This window comes from Drosophila serrata, unplaced genomic scaffold (assembly GCF_035046125.1).
Source record: "Drosophila serrata isolate PLE 108 unplaced genomic scaffold, ASM3504612v1 contig_23, whole genome shotgun sequence".
Taxonomy (NCBI): domain Eukaryota; kingdom Metazoa; phylum Arthropoda; class Insecta; order Diptera; family Drosophilidae; genus Drosophila; species Drosophila serrata.
In genome coordinates, this window is record NW_028256921.1 from 1,386,535 (window position 1) to 1,406,090 (window position 19,556).

The 19,556-nt window shown below is 35.7% G+C and overlaps 3 protein-coding genes across 3 annotated transcripts; 2 read left to right on the plus strand and 1 right to left on the minus strand.

The window, feature by feature from the left end:
- Positions 1-1,195: 1,195 nt before the first annotated feature.
- Positions 1,196-2,186, minus strand: LOC110182558 (E3 ubiquitin-protein ligase KCMF1). Its single transcript, XM_086830340.1, has one exon. The coding sequence runs from the start codon at positions 2,161-2,163 to the stop codon at positions 1,579-1,581; it is 585 nt and encodes a 194-aa protein (XP_086686466.1). The 5' UTR covers positions 2,164-2,186; the 3' UTR covers positions 1,196-1,578.
- Positions 2,187-13,756: 11,570 nt separating this feature from the next.
- On the plus strand, positions 13,757-14,563 carry LOC110182559 (uncharacterized). The gene has a single exon (XM_020950611.2). The coding sequence runs from the start codon at positions 13,896-13,898 to the stop codon at positions 14,448-14,450; it is 555 nt and encodes a 184-aa protein (XP_020806270.2). The 5' UTR covers positions 13,757-13,895; the 3' UTR covers positions 14,451-14,563.
- Positions 14,564-16,576: 2,013 nt separating this feature from the next.
- Positions 16,577-17,932, plus strand: LOC110182526 (uncharacterized). Its single transcript, XM_086829148.1, has 3 exons — positions 16,577-16,658; positions 16,775-16,872; positions 16,968-17,932. The coding sequence occupies exons 1-3, from the start codon at positions 16,577-16,579 to the stop codon at positions 17,829-17,831; spliced, it is 1,044 nt and encodes a 347-aa protein (XP_086685274.1). The 3' UTR covers positions 17,832-17,932.
- The last annotated feature ends 1,624 nt before the right edge of the window (positions 17,933-19,556 follow it).

The window sequence follows — 19,556 nt, forward strand, 5'->3', positions numbered from 1 at the left end:
GTTGACAGTGCAGAGAAATACATACATATATAAGCAAGTTGCCTAGTGATCGACAGGGATTTCATAAATATATATATAAATTAATACATTTTCCAACAAAATTATATTAACATATAGCAAAATTTTTACAAAAAAAAAACAATACTTTTCCTTCCAACTTTGCGAAAACCTGCCTGCTGCCCAAAAAAGTATACTACAAATAAACAGAGTCGCCGAATTGTCTGCTCAAACAAAATTGTTGCATCTTTTGGGCTGAACTAATGGCGGTAATGCCAAGTCATGGCATACTTTTGGTGGGCATGATGGCCGACTGCACCGGAAGTATGGCAGCCATGCAAAATATCGCGGAATCCGAATCAAAATTACGTATACGCACTGTATAAGTATAAGTATTTCAAATTAATGAAAAATTTGAGAAAAAATAAATAAAAAACAAAGAAATAAATTAAAAAATAAATAAATTAAAAAATTAAAAAAATAAAAAATTAAAAAATTAAAAAATTAAAAAATTAAAAAATTAAAAAATTAAAAAATTAAAAAATTAAAAATTAAAAAAATAAAAAATTAAAAATTAAAAAATTAAAAATTAAAAAATTAAATAACTAAAAAAAATTAAAAATAAAATAGTTGAAAAATTGAACAATTTTAAAATTTTAAAACAAAAAAATTTAAAATATTAAAATTTAAAAAATTAAAAAAATAAAATAAAAAAAAAAATAATAAATAAAAAAATACAATAAATTAATAAGTTAAAAATAAAATAATTAGAAAATAAATAATAAAAATAATTAACAAGTCAATTTTTTAATTTATAAATACATATTTCTTTAAAGCAAGCCTAGACTTTATGCATTTAATTCATTTTTACTGGAAAAAATTAATATTGAGGTGTTCTGATTTTATTAATGATAAAATATTTAAATATTGATACAATTAATAAAATTAATTATTAAATTAAATATTTATTTATCTCAAAGGGTTTATATCTATATATTAAAAACAACAACTTACTATGTGTTTTTATAACATTTCTCTGTATGTTTTTTTATTTACAGATGTCTAATTTCCTACGCCAGCCAATGGTAAGTTTTTTATAAAATATATAATATAAATATAATATATAAATATATTCTCATGGCCTCCTTGATATTACCCTACACTAAATTGAATTAACTGAACTGAAACAACTTTTCCATTTAGTAATTCTGCTTGCTGATATATTGCTTGCATTTTTATTATTATAAATATAAAATATTGTTTAAATGTGTTTAATTGATTTACTTAAATATTTGAAACTCTCTGCTGCTCGGCATCTCAAATTTGTTGCATTTTCTCCAAATTGAAAATTTTTAGGTAACCCTTAAAAGGGCACAACCCTATGTAAATTTTTCTTTTCTATTGGTCCAAAACATTAATTCAAATAGAATTATTGGATTTTTATAGGGAATGTTTATGGTTCTTCCTTGGCAATTTTGCTCTTCCGGAATAATGTTGGAATGGATAGTGTGTTAGCAGACTAATTGATTCAAGTGAGTGTGTGGCAGATTGTGTGGCTTGATATGTGTGTCTTGATGATCCTTACATTTCGGCGATTTCGGGATCACTAAGATCCTCTGACAAAGCCAGATGCGACCTGCCCATGCGCAGTCCCGAGGGCAAAATGAAGCGCACCTGTGGCACCTCGGCGGTGGGCAGGCTATGATGTGTGATCGGCGGCTCGGTTCCGACAAGGCGGAAGCCACCAACGGAACGGAAATGATGTATGGTGGTCAGGTGGCTAAACAGATTGTTAACCCTGGCCGGATGAGCCAGTGGCACCGCCACGCACAGCGGACAGATGACGGCCGTGCGAGCTTCACGATGTTTCATCTGAACATGCAACATCAGATCATCCGCCGAAAGGCCAAGCTCACCGCAATTTGGACAAGTGAAGCTATCGGCAGAAAGATCCGGAATCTGTTCGCCGCCATAATGAAGCTCAAGAGTGGCCCGATCCATAAGGCACTGAAAGGGATGGGTCACATCATGGCCCACGGTATTAAGGCCCAGCTCAAAGCAGGTGGAGCACAGGTCATAGTCCTCGCAGCGCAGGCATTTGTATCTATAGTTGACCATGCCCCAGGTTTGGCAACTATCACAGGTCACCTCATAGAATTGATTCATGTTGAAGGATTGCAATTGGCGGCGCAAGTCTGGAACTAGTAAGAAAAAATATCTCTGACATCCTTCTGGTATTTAAATAAAAGTGTGGCTTACCTAAGACTTGTGAAGAGCTGGCTTGGTAACTGGAATCCTTTCAGTACAAGAAAGAGCGACAAGTCCACTTGCAGGGATCACTGGTGGAATGAAAGGAGTTCCCACCAAATATTAGACTTGAAAGCACTTAAAGATATTGAAGAACCCTGCTCTTCAGCACTCTATATAAATTTCCCCTTTAAGAATCGGTGCTACTTACCGGCAATATTTTGTATTTCACTAGAAAAGTAAAGTATTTAGCAAAATGTGGTATAAAATCCAGTTAACCAGAGTGTTGTCCTTTGTCTTTGTGTTGATTTTCTTCGTTGGATTTGCTACAATTTTCTTGGCCAAAAAAAAATATAGTTTTACAAGTATTTTAGTTTAACTTCCTCGAAGAGAAATTTTCACAATCAATGAAGCATAAGAAATTAATACCAAAGACTACTGAGATGAGTTACAAAAACATTTAAAGTCGCAGAGTTGAGTAGGTTAAGTAGGCAACTCTAAGATTATAAGATATAGATTATTCGTATATAAAAAAATGTATACAATAATTATATATTAAAGTAGGTTAAACCAACCCTTTTTTTACTATTTTCCTAAAAAAAAAATTTTACCACTTCCTCCTTAAATTCATCTTTTAATTTTCATTTAAAAAGGATTATATTTCCATAGCTATTCTTTTCTTGTAGCTAATTTTCTTTCGGTGCTTGGTATATTTCGAGCCAGATATGTTTTGCAGAGTTGCCCCTTGAAAATGACTTCCCCACAAATGCAACTCTGCCTTGTTTTTGGTTTCGTTTGTTCGCGCTTTGTACATAAATTTCATGCAAATTGACTAATTAATTTTTGCGCAATGGATTCTTATCGCGCACATGCACTGGGCAATATATTTAATATTTGCATAATGCATATGTATTGGTTCGGTTCAACGGGATTCATTGGTGAGGGGGGGAGCAGGGAAAAGGACACTGGCGAAGGGAGACCAAAGGCAGCCCACGCACCTTGGCCTAAAGGCTCTCTATAGAGGTGCCCTGCACTGAGAAAAATCTCCTGAGGCAAATGGAATGGAATTTTGGGTTTTAAAATTAATTACATATTTTTTTCTGTTTAAAAATATAGTAAAATAGGAAAACTTTTAATGATACATAGAAAAGAATATGATTTGACATCATATTTTCTGCAAGGAAATTCATTCAAACGGTTACCGTTTTATTTAACTTAATTTATTCCTAAAAAAACATCACTATTTCTTAAAAATTTCTATGAAATATTCAAATAAATTAGGAAAGCATTGCATAGCACGTTTTCTAGCAGTGTAAAGCATTCCGTCGGTGCGGTAAAAACAACAATAAGTTCAAATAATTGTTACCGTTTTATTTAACTTAATTTTTAAACCTTGAACCCTCACTTATTCAAGAAAAATCTCTATTAAATATAGAAATAATTTAAAAATACATATCCTAACACATTTTTCTAGCAGTGTACAAGCTCCTCGTACTGTAGTAAAAACAACAACAAATTTATATAAGTGTTACCGTTCTCTGTAACTTAATTTCTACCCCAAAAACAACACTTATTCCAAAAAAATCTCTATTAAATATGGAAATAATTTAGAAATCCATATCCTAACACATTTTTCTATCAGTGTACAAGCTCCTCGTACTGTAGTAAAAACAACAACAAATTCGGATAAATGTTACCGTTCTATGTAACTTAATTTCTACCCCAAAAACCCCACTTATTCCAGAAAAATCTCTATTAAATATGGAAATAATTTAGAAATCCATATCCTTAGACATTTTTCTAGCAGTGTACAAGCGCCTCGTCGGTGCGGTAAAAACAACAGCCGTTTTAATGACGGATATTAAGCATAACCACACAACTAAACGAAGAGCCCGGGGAGGAGGTTTGCCTGCCTGCCTGCCCTGGCTTTTCGGGACTCCTTTCATGAACGACGTGGCCCCGGGAAAACTGCACAATGATTTTCTCCATGCTGCTGCTCCCGCAGGACACCCCGACAGCGACAGCAACAGCGACAGCGCCTGACTTTGAGCCTGCCAAATATGCTGATTGCAGCAATAATGATAATTATGTTTGCCCTGCATGCGCGGCTCGAATTTGTTAGCCACAAACGGAAGGAAGTCGAGAGCATTGACAATGCCAGAGACACGAAACAAACCCCCTTCCCGAATCCATGAATCCGCGGGTCCTCGGTGTCCTCGTAGTCCTCGGAGTCCTCGGAGTCCTCGAAGTCCCCGAAGGTCGCTCTAGCCCCAAAGGCAGAAGCCCCCAAAAGGGGTGCCAGCAGTGCAGCCACAATGACGAGCTGCAAAGGCATTTAACGACTTGCAAATGCGACGGCTCTAGCAAACTTGACTAACTGACAAACTAACTGACTGACTGACAAACCGACCAACTGACAGCCGACAAATGCAGAAAGGCGAAAAAGGAGCGGGGGAATATCCAAAGGCAGTTCAGGGAAATATTAAAAGACCGCAGGACAGTTGCTCGCCGGGGGGAATACACTTTTTCCTAGAAAAAAATTAAAAATTAATTCTAAAATTATGTTTCATAGATGACGAAAACTCCATATTTAATTATAATATTATTTGGAATTTTTCTGAAACATTTCTAATAGTATTTATTATTTAGTTTTGTGTGTTTTTGAGGCTTTTAATAATATTTCCAAGCAGTTGGAGCTCCGAAAATCTATATTTAATTTTTTATTAAAGTTTTATAGATGACCATAAAATCTATATTTAATTTAAATAATATTTAGTTTTTTTCTTAAACGTTTCTAGAATTATTTATTAATTAGTTTTGTGAGTTATTTTAATAATGTTACCACGTCGTTCCAAAAATCTATATTTAATTCTGAAATTATGTATTCTAGGTTTCCCAACATCTATAGATAATTTCAATATTATTAGGCCTTTTCCTGAAAGTTTTCTAAAATTATTTACTAATAGTTTTATATACTTGAGTTTTTCAATAATGTGTTCAAGCAGTTGGACTTTAAAATAACTGCATTGAATTCTAAAATTATATTTTATTGAATCTATATTCAACTGCAATATTGTTAAGCCTTTTTCTTAAACATTTAAAGAATTTTTTACTAATTAGTTTTGTTGGTTTTTAAGTTTATTAATAATTTTTCCATTCTGTTGGGGTTTTAAATATCTATATATAATTCTTTAATTAGGTTTTATTGATTTCCCAAAATCTATACATAATTTCTATATTAATGAGACTTTTTCTTAAATATTTCTAACATTATTTACTAAATTGTTTTGTTAGTTTTTAAGTTTCGCTATTATGTTGCCACACCGTTGGAGGTATTTAAATATGTTCCTATAAAAAAGCCAAGGGAATGTGTTAAAAATCAGCTAGATTAAGCTGTAAAGTTAGGTTTTTTTATTACTTTCTAAATCTATGAAAATAATCACAGAACCCCGACTTAGGTTAGGGCATACACTGTGCAACAAAATTATTGCATTGCGTGCATAAACTTTAGCAAATGGGCCTGCGTATCCAAAACGCAGTTAGCTCCCGCTCCCGTTTCCTTTTTTCCACAATTTTCCGCTTTTCCCCTCTACCCTCTACCCTTCTTCCCTTTCTCATTTTATTTTTTTTTTCCATGGCACTTTGCCATTTTAGCCCTCGGAAAACCGGCTTTTCTATTCCGGATGAGTCTTGGGCTGTGTGTGGCCATATTAGCAAAGTGAATTGGTTTTTATTTGTAACGGAAATGTGGAAAATTATTTTCAGCTGTTCGGTCGCTCGGTTGGTCGTTTAGTGATTTGCATAAGTCGCAGGTGACAGTCGTCTCTGTTGGTTCCCAGGCATGAAAGAACCCCACAATCACTACACAGGGAGAAAATTTCTATACATTTTAGAGGGGGATTTTATAGAGTACAGAGGGTGGAAATTAATATTATAATAGAGTTACGAAGAGAGATTTAAAAGGAAAGCCAAGGTGAGATATTTTCATGTTATTTTTTAGATACAAATAATTAAAAACAAGACCAGCTATCCTTTACCTTGAGTTTTAAGTCCTTAAATATATTTAATATATTTTCTTAATATTAAAAAAAATATATATAGTTATTTTCCTTTAATTTTAAGTGTCTGACAGAGGACTTTAGAGTGGCCCCTGCAAATTTAAGAGCAGCAGCTGTAGCTTAGCTCGACTTGCCTCTTACCATGTATGCGACCAAAGCGGCTTAAGTTTGCACTGGAAATGGGGGAACGAGACCAGGAACAGGACTACAGGACCGGGAGAAGATATCCTGGAATCCGAAAATCAGTAGCTCCAACGTTCTTGGTGTCCTCAACTCGTTTGCTTCGCTTTCGAAATGAAATGGGCTGACCGGCGTTGATAAGAGCTCCCCGGCAGATGATTCCCAGTCGCGGACTTTTTCTTTCGCCAGTTATAAACACACACACAAGACAGACACTTGAATCCAAACGTTTTGTTTATGTCTCGAAATTATTTGTTATTTTTTGCAATAGGGAAAAAAATTGTAATAAAAAGCAGAGAGGGGCAGCGATCGAGTAGAACTTGAATGGTAAGCGGATTTTCACCATTTGCCATCTTGATGATTGATTCAATCCATATTTTATTTCGTTTGGATTTTGTAGGCCATTAGCCAAGCGGTTTCAGTATTTATTTATAGGTTTTTTTCCTATTTCTTTATTTATTTATTTTTTTTTTTTGCTTTAGCACTCCGAACACTCATAAATTTTATGTTTTAGCAAAGAGGGGAAAGGAGAGAAAAACAAACTGCAAATTTCAGGGAAATCCATATATTCATCATGCTTGATTTTGGGTTAAAATTATGACAAACTTGTAGGTTCAAAAAGATTTGAGATATAAAAGATGTATTATATAATATTGTATATATTCATGATATATAATATAAAAGATTATGATCTAATTATATTAATTTCTTAATGTACAAGTATTAATTGAACTTATTAGTTTAGAAATAAACATAAGCCCAACTTTTAGATATGGTTAAAGGTAAATAAATAGTTTCTTTATTTTGTAGGAAAACAACAAACTCAGCTTGAACTTTAGATTTAAATAAAATGATTAGAAATCAAAATATTTCTATACTTAATATCCCTTGAAATAAATTCTAAATAATTATCTATATAAGGTAAAAGAGTTAGCTTGTAACTATTATTACTTCGTTCCTCATTTCTCTCAGTGCCTAGCTATCCATTGGTATTTCTGGTTTACAATTGCAGTGGGAAGATACACATTTATAGGCATTTTTTTTATATTGTTTACAAACTAGGTGTATCCGATTCCATAATGCCACATTTATGAGGCGAGCATAAACAATAGAACCTGGAAAAGTACGAAGTATTTACAGCAAAGTTTCTATACATTGGAACCCCTTACCAATATGCACTATTTTGGGTATTGAACGACAGAAATGGATCTTGGCAAGTTAATTCAATTTATATTTCATTCCTTGACATTTGGCTGGAGGTCCTGCGAGGCTTGGCATGTGGTAGATGAATGGAGGCTGCCTTCCCCGAATTGAAGCCTTCCTCATGAATTTTCCACTATTTTCTCCTGCTCCTTTGGTCTGTGTCTCCCCCACTCTTTGGGGGTCTCCATTTGCTGTAAGTTTTTATGCATGTGGCCATTAACTGTCGGCTTTTACTTGATCTTTGCTCTGTGTTCCCCTTGTTGGGTAACCCCTTTCCCTTTCCGAGAAGACGGTCATCACTATTGCAACATTTGCCAGCTTGACTTGCACTCCCACTGCTCGTGGGAAATCAGTTTAATGGAAATTATAGCATTCGATTACTTTTCAAACTGAGAAACGGCCTTCCTAGACCTATCTCCCTGGCCTTTCCTTTTGCCATTTCCATCGCTTGGTGCCTCTGGCCTAAGTGGCTGGGATTGCGGCCTCTCTCTCTCTCTCTCTCTGTCTCTATCTCTCCCTCTCCGTTTATCAGAGTTTTGTCAAATGCCTAAGAGTATGCAGCAAAAGAACGGAACAGGAAAGGCCAGGAAAATGCCAGGTGCCAGTGCAGTGCAAGCAGAGGCGCTGGCCCGGAAAATGCTCCACAATCTACTCCTTCTCCTGCTGCCAATCCTGCCAGTGTCTAAGTGACAAACCAATGGACACTGGCTAAGGACAGGTGAGAATAACCCAGGGAACTCTGGCGAAACGTGTGAAAATAAAGAGGTGCCAAATGAAATAACATTATCTAATCTAATTATTGTGGGGATGGCGCTGATTAGAATGGACAAAAGAAATCCCTTATTCTACCCACATATATTTCTGAATTTATCTTAAAATATATAATATACTTTACGTTACCAAAAATAAATCACAACTACAAAAATCTGTAGAATATAAAGCAAAATTACAGACTGTTCTTTAGTGTACTCCCCGTTGGGCTGTCAATTCTTTTACTCGCCATGTGTATTTCCTGTGCCTTTATTTCAGGACTACGTGATGACCTGCCTCCCTCCCCTACCCCACGTGCGTCCATGTGGCTGTGTGAAGGTCACGTGGCATACACTCCACCCACTCTCACACCCACACACACCTGCTCTTGCACCTGCACCTGCAGCTGAACAGCAGCACCACCCAAGCACCCTTTCCGTGGCCTGTCGAATTTCGACATTGAGTTTAATGAAGTGCAACGAGGATTGGAAGCAATTGAAATGCATTTGGCATTTCTCTGAGGGGCTACGGAGGGGAGGGAGGGAGGGGGAGGAGGATGCACGGTGCCACTCCAAAATGTTCAGTTTTCTTTTTTTCAAAATATTATAGTGTACATAAAAAATATATATATGCTATTCAGTAACATAAGAATGTACCTTAAAAAATTTATTTAATATCAAAGTGTTGAATGAAATAGTTTAATTTATGAAATATATATTTATTCCTTAAACATAGATAGTAAAATATGAAAAATATATTCAAATATTTCTTAAAAGTAAATAAAAATATATTAAAAATATAAATTTCGTGAGAGTAAATAGTAATATAATATATATAAATATTCCCTTAAAGTAAATAGGAATATATGCAAAATATATTTACATTTATGTTCCTTAAAAGTAAATAGTAATATTAACAAGAAAGGAAGCTAACTTCGGCACGCCGAAGTTTATATACCCTTGCAGATAGAACTTCTATGACTTGGAATCTCAACAATATAAATTATATTTATTTGTGTAAAAAAAAATGAAGTAATACCTGCTTTCATTTCATTCACCTTTACATATTATATTTGCAGTTTTACATTCGCAGATTTGCATTTTTCCTCTACATCAAACGATCGCTTGTATGGCACCTATATGATACAGTCGTCCGATTTTTATGAAATTTGACACAAAATTAAAGACTTATATAAAATGGCTATACCTAAAATTTGATCAAAATCAGTTGAAAACTGAAAAGGTTATAAATTTAATTGTATTAATTTCTCGATCGTTCCTATGGGAGCTATATGATATAGTAGTCCGATTTTCATAAAATTTTATACAAAATTGTAGAGTATAGTAGAATGGCTATATCTCAAATTTGATCCAATTCTATTGAAAACTGAAAAAGTTAAACATTTTTTTGTAAAAATTTTCCGATCATTCCTATGGCAGCTATATGATATAGTCGTCCGATCCGGCCCGTTCCGACATATATACGAGTGAGAGTATATAGAAGGCTAACTACAAAGTTTCATTAAGATAGCTACAAAACTGAGAGACTAGTTTGCGTAGAAACGGACAGACGGACAGACGGACAGAAGGACAGACGGACAGACGGACAGACGGACATGGCTAGATCGACTCGGCTGTTGATCCTGATCAAGAATATATATACTTTATATAGTCGGAGGTGCCTCCTTCACTGCGTTGCAAACTTCTGACTGAAATTATAATACCCTGCAAGGGTATAAAAATATATATATTCCATAAAAGTAAAAATTAATATATGAAATATAAATATATCTTCCCTATAAGAAAATAGTAATATATGAAATACGTATAAATTCCTTAAAAGTAAACATTAATACATGAAATATAAAAATGCCTTAAAAGCAAAAACAATTTTATATAAATATTAACAGCAATACTAAAGCCTAGATTTTTAAAATAGTAAACTCTCAAATTCATCTTTAAATCTTATTTAACTAAATTAATTAACTTTATTTGACATTAGTTTCGGTAAAAAAAATAATGAAAAATAACATTCAAAATATTTTTGCTTTTAGGCTTAAAAATAAACAGCAAATATATGGATTTAAAAATTTTAAATATTTAAATTACAGATTTTAAAAGTAAATCAATTAAAAATCATAATTTTCATAATTTTTTACTGATCTAAATCCCAAAAAAAACAAAGGAAAAACAAAACCTAAAGCAAGAATGAGCTCTCAAAAACCAAAACCATTTGCTGACTTTGCAAAGAATTTTCTTTGCGTCGCTAGGAAATACTAAAAGTGAAAAACTGTTCCCACTCTGTTAAAGCTCTGTTAAGTCCTTCACTGCCAGCGTCGCTGCCTCTGCCGACGCTTGCTGCCAGCGCCTGCGCTTGCCCCCGGTATTTCTTCGTGTTTTCCGCTCGTGTTCGCCTTCGTGACATCGTTCTAATTTAGTTCCAACTTTAGATCGCTCTCAGGACTCGGGCTTTAGTCCATGACCTAACTTTTTGTTTCGGCCATTGACGCGTCGTTTGTTCATTCAGCGTTTTGCAGAGCCCAGGAGCGGTTCAACGGGTCGCATGCGTGATATTTTTATTACGTATACGCAGGGTTGGCCACAAAATGGCGTAACAGAATATATATTTGCAGCACTATGAAAAAACGCACTTGTCAGCTGAAAATTTGCATAAAGCCAAAAGGTGAAATAGGTTTTATTTTATCTGAAGTTTAGGATGGGGTAAAATCCACTTGAATTCCACCTTCTGCTCATTACTGTGGCCGTTTATGATGGTAATTCTTGGCCATCTGCAAAATTGTTGAACTGCAAGCAAACCAGGAGATTCAATAGTTCCTCAAGGCTTTGTGTATGAGCGAACTTTGTCTCTGAATTATAATGGGAGCTGGGAATGAAGAAGCTTTCAACAAGTTGAAAGATATTCGAGAAGGTTGAGAAGAAGTTCCCGGTATGATATCCAGGATGACTGACAAAAGTTTGACTTGGTAATTGTGTGTGCTTCATGTGCTTCAATGGTTATAGAAGTTGCCTTCCCTAAAGTTCCTGGAATTTTCGGTTAAAGGAATTTGATCCACGAACTTTAACCAATATGACAAAGATGACATATTTTCAAGAAGTTCATTTTATAATAAAATTAGTAAGGGATAATGAATAGAGTGCAAATTGTATCAAGTCTTGATATAATTAAATACATTTCTGAGAAAGATACTCGAACTTATCGGGAGCATCTGTGACACAACTAATTAAAAACAAATAACCCAAAAAGGTAAAAAAAAAAATCAGCATCCATAAGGAGCTGTATAAAATAAACAAGCATGCAAATAAATTATAGTTATAATAGTAATAAATAAAGGCAAATATCGCAAGTGGCGATGAGACTCCGCGCAGCGGTTTCACACGCAATTAACATATTCTCTCTGTTGCATTTAAATTGCTGCATATGGATTACGCGGTGGTTCTTGTACGACCTGAAATCCCCAAAGCCATTCCATCCTTACACACACACACCCCCCACACACACCACCCCACACACACACACACACCACCCCATCTGTGCGTTCTTTGCTCCTTCACTTTGTCGTGCTTTTTATTTTTATTTTTGTTTTTGTCGCGGTGCGTCGTTTTTTAATTACTTGCTTTTTTGTTGCGCGCTTTTTATTCAATTACTTGTACAAATTGCAAACAGACAGCAACAAAAACAACAACAAAAACAGCAACAAAAACAACAACAAAAACAACAACAAAACGAGCGGATGGCAACAAAAAACAAGAAAAATAAGGGGCATCAGGTGTGCGGATAAATGTCGCAATTTGTATGATATTCCTCAATTCCGTCACTTTGCAGTCGCATTAAACAATTAACAAGTGTAATTGATAAACAATTAGCGGCATTATGAGCGAGCCGCAAAGCCTGCAATGCCACAAAAAAAATTATAAAAATAAAAATAAATAAAAACAAAAAATACAAAAACCCACAATATAAACAAAAGGGAAATCGGATGAAATTTCAAAGGCTAAGATTATCAGCAAACTATAATCTAAGGTTACACATTTCAGTATGGTTTATGTGGGAATTTGTATTTATCATCATTAAAATAGATTAACGATAATTTAGTTTATAATATATTGATAGCGTTATTTAAAAATCTTTAATATTACATTATCTTTCTCTCTCGAAATATAAAAAAAAACCTTTTGCAAGTTTAGATTTAAGCTGGAAGTAAGTTTTTTTATTTCAGTTTTAAATTATTTCTTATTGTATGTGTTATTGGAGTGTCAAAACTTAAACAATAGTTTGGGAATTCAGGGACCAAATCGGAAATCGACCACAGAACAGCTTAAAAAATTCAAATTTATCGAATCTTTATTTATAGTTATTTTTTTAAATTTAAAAAACTCATAACTAAGCCAAAAATGCTTTAATATCAATTCGAAAAGCAGTTTTATGCTAGTTTTTAACAGGCTAATAAATCTGCAAACTTTATTTAAGATGTAAAAAAATTAAACAATTTTCCAAATTTTTGACAAATTTTAATGAAGTAACCCCTTGTAAAATTTTGAAAAAATTTTAAAATTAGTTTTTTTCTTTTCGACATAGCCAGACAGGTTTGCTATTTGATGCTGATCAAGAATATATATGATTTATAGGGTTGGAAATGACTCCTTTATCGAATAACAAGCTTCTGAATAAAATTATAATACCCTTCAATGGTATTCAGAGAGACTATATTACATAATTTTACTTAAGCTCAAGGTTAAGTTTTTTTCTTACATTTAAATTTAAGCTTGAACTAAACTTTATAAATATATAAAATACTCCATCTTTATATATATATATAATCTGGCACGAAATCGCTTTATGGGGCGCGAATAATTTGTTTATAAAATCAGGCATATCTCAGAATAAGAAACCGCTAATGACAATCACAAACAACGCGATAAGTTAGTGCAGAAATACAATACACTGGTATAAATTGTTGAATATTTTCTTGGTATTTACTTATACATATATTTCTTTAAAAAAAATCACTGAAAAGTGTCTCTGCAAAGAGAATATTATGAATAAATAAATAAATAGTACTGAAAAAAAAAAGAAATTAAAGCAAAAGGTTAGTTAATAATGTAGAAGTCACAAAATCAATTTATATATATTTCGAATTTTATAAACTTTTACGCCAACCCATGGACTCTATCACTTTGACTGTAGGTTATCAAGAAAAATCCCCGAAAACTAAAAAAAAAAATAAACAGTGTTCATGGTATTTCAATGTATAATGACAATTTATAGACGTTTTTCTAGCAACAAACCCAAAAACCAGTCGTGTTCGATTCTCGGATGAGGGTGAGGTGCGGTCTTTAGGGGGTCTTTGTCGTAGTCGCTAAGTGCCGTGTCTATATAAACAAATGTCCAACGATGATCTCCATTTAGTTTTCGAATAGAGTGAAATCAAATCAGACGAAAATGCGGACAATACTTTTGATAATGGGACTTTTATTGGTGGCCAGCTGCTCCTCGGTTCTGGCCAGGCCACAGGAGGAGTCTAGTAGCTCCAGTACCAGTACTACTTCTACGACCACTACAACTACCCCTAAACCAGAGGAGAATTCCAGCAGCAGCAGCAGCACCACCACTGAGAAGCCCAAAGAGGAGTCTACCACCACCAGTACCACCAGCACTACGACACCCAGTTCGACTCCTAGCACCACTCCTAGCACCACTCCTAGCACCACTTCCAGCTCAACCACCACCACAACCACTCCCAAACCCGATGATGAAGCCGCCAGGCTCCTGCAGCAATGCGCCGAGTTGAGCCGCCGGAAGAAGCGCGGTGGTTCCTCCTCTTCCGAGGAAGACAGTGGTGAGAAGAAATCTGCAAAGAAAGAACGCAAGCAGCTGAAGAAACTCTGCAAACAACTCAAGAAACAGCAGGAACGGAAGGAGGAGAAGGCCCAGAAGTCGGCTTTATCCGATCTGGCTGAAGCCTTGAGAAATTACAACCAAAAGCAGAAGAACTAAATAGAAAAAAGACCACTTTAAACATCATGAAATATTATTTTTATGTTTTTTTTTTTTTTGTTACTATGGAAAGTAAAGCAAATAAACAGTTATGATTTTAAATACTTCAAAAATAGTGAATTTTTATTAAATTAATAATATTAATTAAAATGCCAAAGTCAGCTTAAAAGTAAAACAATCAATTTTGAACTTTAAGCCAGTTCCCTTGAAATATTTTAAAAGGGAACTAAAAGCTGACATTTGCTCATTATTTAGTGCTTTCTATAATAATTATAGAAACTACTAAACAAGTGTAAGATAAATATTATTTTAGAGCTACTCAAGAATTTATAAATACCTAACAAAACGTATTTTGTTAAAATCAAAAGAGGACTCGTTACCAATTCGATTTTAATCATATGTTTTATATATATTCTTGCCAATACATTTTATATACAAAATTGCAAAATGGGTTTAGGTATAAAGCCAGTAGGTTTGATAGAATAATTAAATAATATTATTAAAATATTATAATAGGCCTTTAGTAGGTTTTTATAGACAGTCTGGGAATTCTTTCAATCAATATAGAAAAAAGCCCCTGGAAGTTACATAAACACCTCCTCATAAATCTATCTATTTGATTTTATTACACTTTTATTTATTTACTAGATTTAATAGACATTTTATTAATTAATTAATTAATAATAATTCTTTGTATCAGTTTACAAAACCCCCATACAATTATATAAATACTTCTTCATATATCACTTCTTTTTTCTCTAGTTTTATTTAGCTTGTTACGCATTAAGCTACAAGTTTTAGAAAGTGCAAATAATAGCATTTAAAGAATTGAATTTGGTTCACTGATTATCGATCTGTGAATTATTTGCAGACTATAATCAAATCAATAACCAATATATGAATCATAATTTAAGTGGGTGAAAGTTATTTACTTTATTAATTATAAACCAAACATATAATTTTTATTAACTACAATTTGATTGGAACTTAATTTCTTATTTATTTTCCCCCTTAACAAGATGTTTACATATACATTTGTACATTGTTATTGTTGTTAAATGATTTATTCTTATTCTTTGTACACTTTTTTTGATATTTCCGCAACCAGAAATAGAAAACCAACAAATAAATAGAAATAGAAGAAATCTAAAACTGGTTTATGGGCCACGACAAGTTTTATAAGGTTACAGCTACATATTTTTTACAAGGGCAATTTCGATAGCTAGAAAATACTGTAAACACGAGCGTTAAATTAATATTTAATTGGAACAGTGTGTATCTTTGAATTAGCACATTTATCAAGTCTTATTTATGCCCTAACAAAGGGTGTAGTTGTCATAACAATAATTATATAGTTCTCTTGAAAGGTTTTTTATTTTTAATTATGTTTCAATTGCTAGAGCATACAAACTTCTTCAACTAGAAGCCAACTTTATCTATTGTTTTCTACATATTTTAGCCATTTCGGCATTCGGCTAGTTGCTAGTTGGCTTAAGGTCAAATTCGAAAATGTGAGCTGGCCAAGAAAGCAATTTGCATAATCAAAGCATATGAGAAAATCAAGCGCAAAATGACGAGAATCTGTGGACAGCGACGAAAACCGAAGAAGAAATATGAATGCTAATTAGTTTGAGCCATTGAACTTTGCTTGTTGATGAGGGGATTGGGTGCACAATTACACTGGGGGAAAATTAAGGAAATAAATTAGGAAAATGCTACTATTTGAGTGTAAAAATATTAAAGAAAAAACTCAATTAAAGATCTATTTGAGTATATAAATATTCGCTAAAAAGGTTATTAAATATTTAATGAGTTTGGATATTTATAAATTCCTTCTCTTATTTATAAAGAAATATATTAGTAAACTATGTCTTATTTCTCTCTGCGTATTCTCTTTTGTAAAATGGGTCGCCCCTTGGCCATTCTTCAGCTGACACGCTTTGAACCCGCAGACTTAATTATGCAAAGAAAAAAAATGGAATGAATATATCTAAAAAAACGAAATAAAAAGGTAATTCTTGGTGAAATGCCGTTAGGGAATGGCGGCCAGAAAGTTAATATAAGCTTGGGATATCGGCCCAAAATCGATTCAGTCGATCGAGTAGAGACGTTCTAACAAGTTGATGATGATTTGCGGCAAGGGATTCGGGATGATCCTGGTCCTGGTCTGGGCCATGGCCCTTTCCAGTGACCTCACGCTGGTGAGCGGTAAATTTTTTTGCCACCCTTCCAGTTTTTCACAATAATATTAACGAGAATTTCGGTGTCTATGTGTGTCTGTCTGTTTTCTCTTTTTTTCTTGTAAATATGTGTTCGTGTCAAAGGTCAAACGGTGGCTCCCAAGACAAGCTCCACTGTGGCACCACCGCATTTGGATGAGAAGCCAATGATTGTGAATGCGCCGCCAATGAAGCAAAAGAAGGTGGGTCTTGATACAACACAAACAAAATAATATATAAATTAAAGAAATTTATGAGTAAAAATGGGATAAATAATTAAATTGCTGCCATTTGTTAGCTGCCCGAAATGAAGCCGGAAACGGAAATGAAAATGAAAACCAAAATGGCCAAGCCCAAGGAGACCATTGCAATGGAAGCTCCCGCTGCTCCCGCTGCTCCCGCTGCTCCCGCTGCACCCGCTGCTGGAACTAAGCCCCTCCAGGTCACTGGATTCATCACCAAGACTGGCAACATCTATGAGATTGAGGATAGACGCGGCTCCATTGGCTCCATTGAGGGTCGCCAGGCTGTGGAGGAGAAGCGGGATGCGGACGAAATCGTGTGCAACTACGGCAATGTGGTCATCTATAGCGATGTACCCTGCGATCAGGTGACCAGTGTGCGTGTTGGTGAGATCAAACAGATCAAGGAGGATCAATCAGTGGCCGCTCCAGCGGAGGACACCACCGAGGCGGGACAGGGCGAGGAGCAGCAGCCGGCTGCCTCCGAGCAGCAGTCGCAGATGACGCCGCAGCAGGAGGAGGAGGATTCGCAGCTGGATGAAGCGGAATCAAGGCCACAGGTGAATCATCCTCGTCAGCAGCAGAATAACAATCGTCGTCGTCGTCGTCGTCCCCAGCAGCAGCGACAGCAGATGCAGCAACGTCGTCGTCGCCGGCAACAGCAACAGTTGCAACAGCGACGACGCAACGGTTTCAACAACAACAACAACAACAATGTGCGACGTCGTCGCAATCGCAATGGCAACAACAATCTGCGACGTGGTCAGCAGCAGCAGCGTCGTCGCATCAACAACAACAACAGGAGACCCATCAATGGCAATAACAACAACAACAATCAGCGTCGCAGGCAGCAGCAGCAGCGACGTCGCCGTCTCAACAACAACAACAACAACCGTAATAGGAATCGCAATCGCCAGTAAAAGCCGCAAAAGGGTTAAGGAACACCAGCTGCCCAGACAAGGGTTAGGAAATCTTACTATTCAAAAATTCAAATAAAACACTCAAGACAAAGACAAAGAAACCTTTTTTTTTTATTTATTTTCTTTCAATAAGTATAATTTTCCTTTTTCTCCAACAGTTTTTCTACAATTAAACTAAGTTTCAAGTGAAAGAAAATTGTGGCTTTTCCCCAAACCAAAACAAACCAAATGCAATTTGTTTGCTGTTTTTTGTGTTGCCAGCTTGTCACTTTAATTGTAACTAGATTTTCGACTCAACTGTTTATATATATATATATATATATAAATATATATATTTCTGTATAGATATATATATATTTTATTTTGCAAAAGGGGTCGGCCATGCCAGTATGGTTTGGGGTCGCTTGGGGCTGCGATGTCAACGTCAGCATCAGTTACAAGAAGAAATTTGCGCGCTTGGGCCCAGCGCACTTAACACATAAAACAAACAAATACAACGAAAAAACAACATATAGAGGGGGGAGGACAGGGGCGCACATGCTGAGCGGCAAAAAGGGGGGCCGCCATAGAGAGTACAGCGAGCCAAGCGCGCCAAGAAAGTCATTCAAAAGTCAACCAACTTTCTTTTGAAACACGTTAAAGAGCAGTACAAAAAAAAAAGAAATCTCGCACACAAGGCGAGAAGGGTTTCGAGGGGGGGGATAGGGTATAAAAAGGGGTAGGGGTGTCCTAAGGGGGCCGGGACAGGACTATGACATCGCCCCCAACCATCTGCTGTTACTGATTTTCCTTTGTTGTTTGCATGCACAGCAGCGACCGAAGAAAGGATGACTGCACTTCCCAGCTTGCTTACCTGCACTGAAAGAAATAATCAATCAAGCTCTCTTCTTACAAATTTTTGTAAACTTAGTAAGAAATTGTAGTGATAAAGAAGTAATAAGTCCTAGGAAGTCAAGAAACAAAACATACACCAAGTTTTGTACTTGATTCCATTCCATTTTTATTTGATTTATTTCATATTATCCCTGCTGGTTGTCCCCGTTTTTTCTCTCAGTGCTTAAGGGAGGCGTGGACGTCAAGCAGAGGGTTGCCATCTCTCCAAGGAGCCATCAAAATGTGACGTTGTCGCCGCTGTTGTTGCTGCTGCTGCTGCTGCTGCTGGTGGGTATCGTTGTCATGCGTTGAGCCTGCAAGTTTATCACCTCATTGTTCTTGCACGCCCCTGTCTTCACCCCACCTTTTGTGGGGGGTTGGGGGGTTGGGGGGTTGGAGTCACCACCCCCTTCACCGGTACCCCTCCTTATGGCTGTTGCTGTTTTGTGGTTTTATCGCTGACTGTGGCAGTTGAGCGAGGGACCGCAGCTGCAACTGCAGTAACTGCTACACCAGTAGTACCAGCAACAGCAACAGCAGCAACAGCAGCAATACCAGCAACAACCGCCGCAGGATTCCACGGCAGCCATCAAAGCCACTCGCAGATGGGTAGCTTTTCAGGGGCGAGGGGGGAGACTTTCAGCTGGTTGGTTGAACGTTTGCGGTGGCCGAGGACAATGGCCAAGTCATAAATGGCGCCGAAGGACTCTACGGCAGGAGGCATTTAAGGCCAACGTCGTCATCGTGGTCAACGTCAAAACAATTTTCGGTCAATTAACGTTGATCAGGCGCGTGTGGCGCCCTCAGAAAAGAGTTGCCATCACGCTTTAAGAAGCACAAAAATTAAACTCA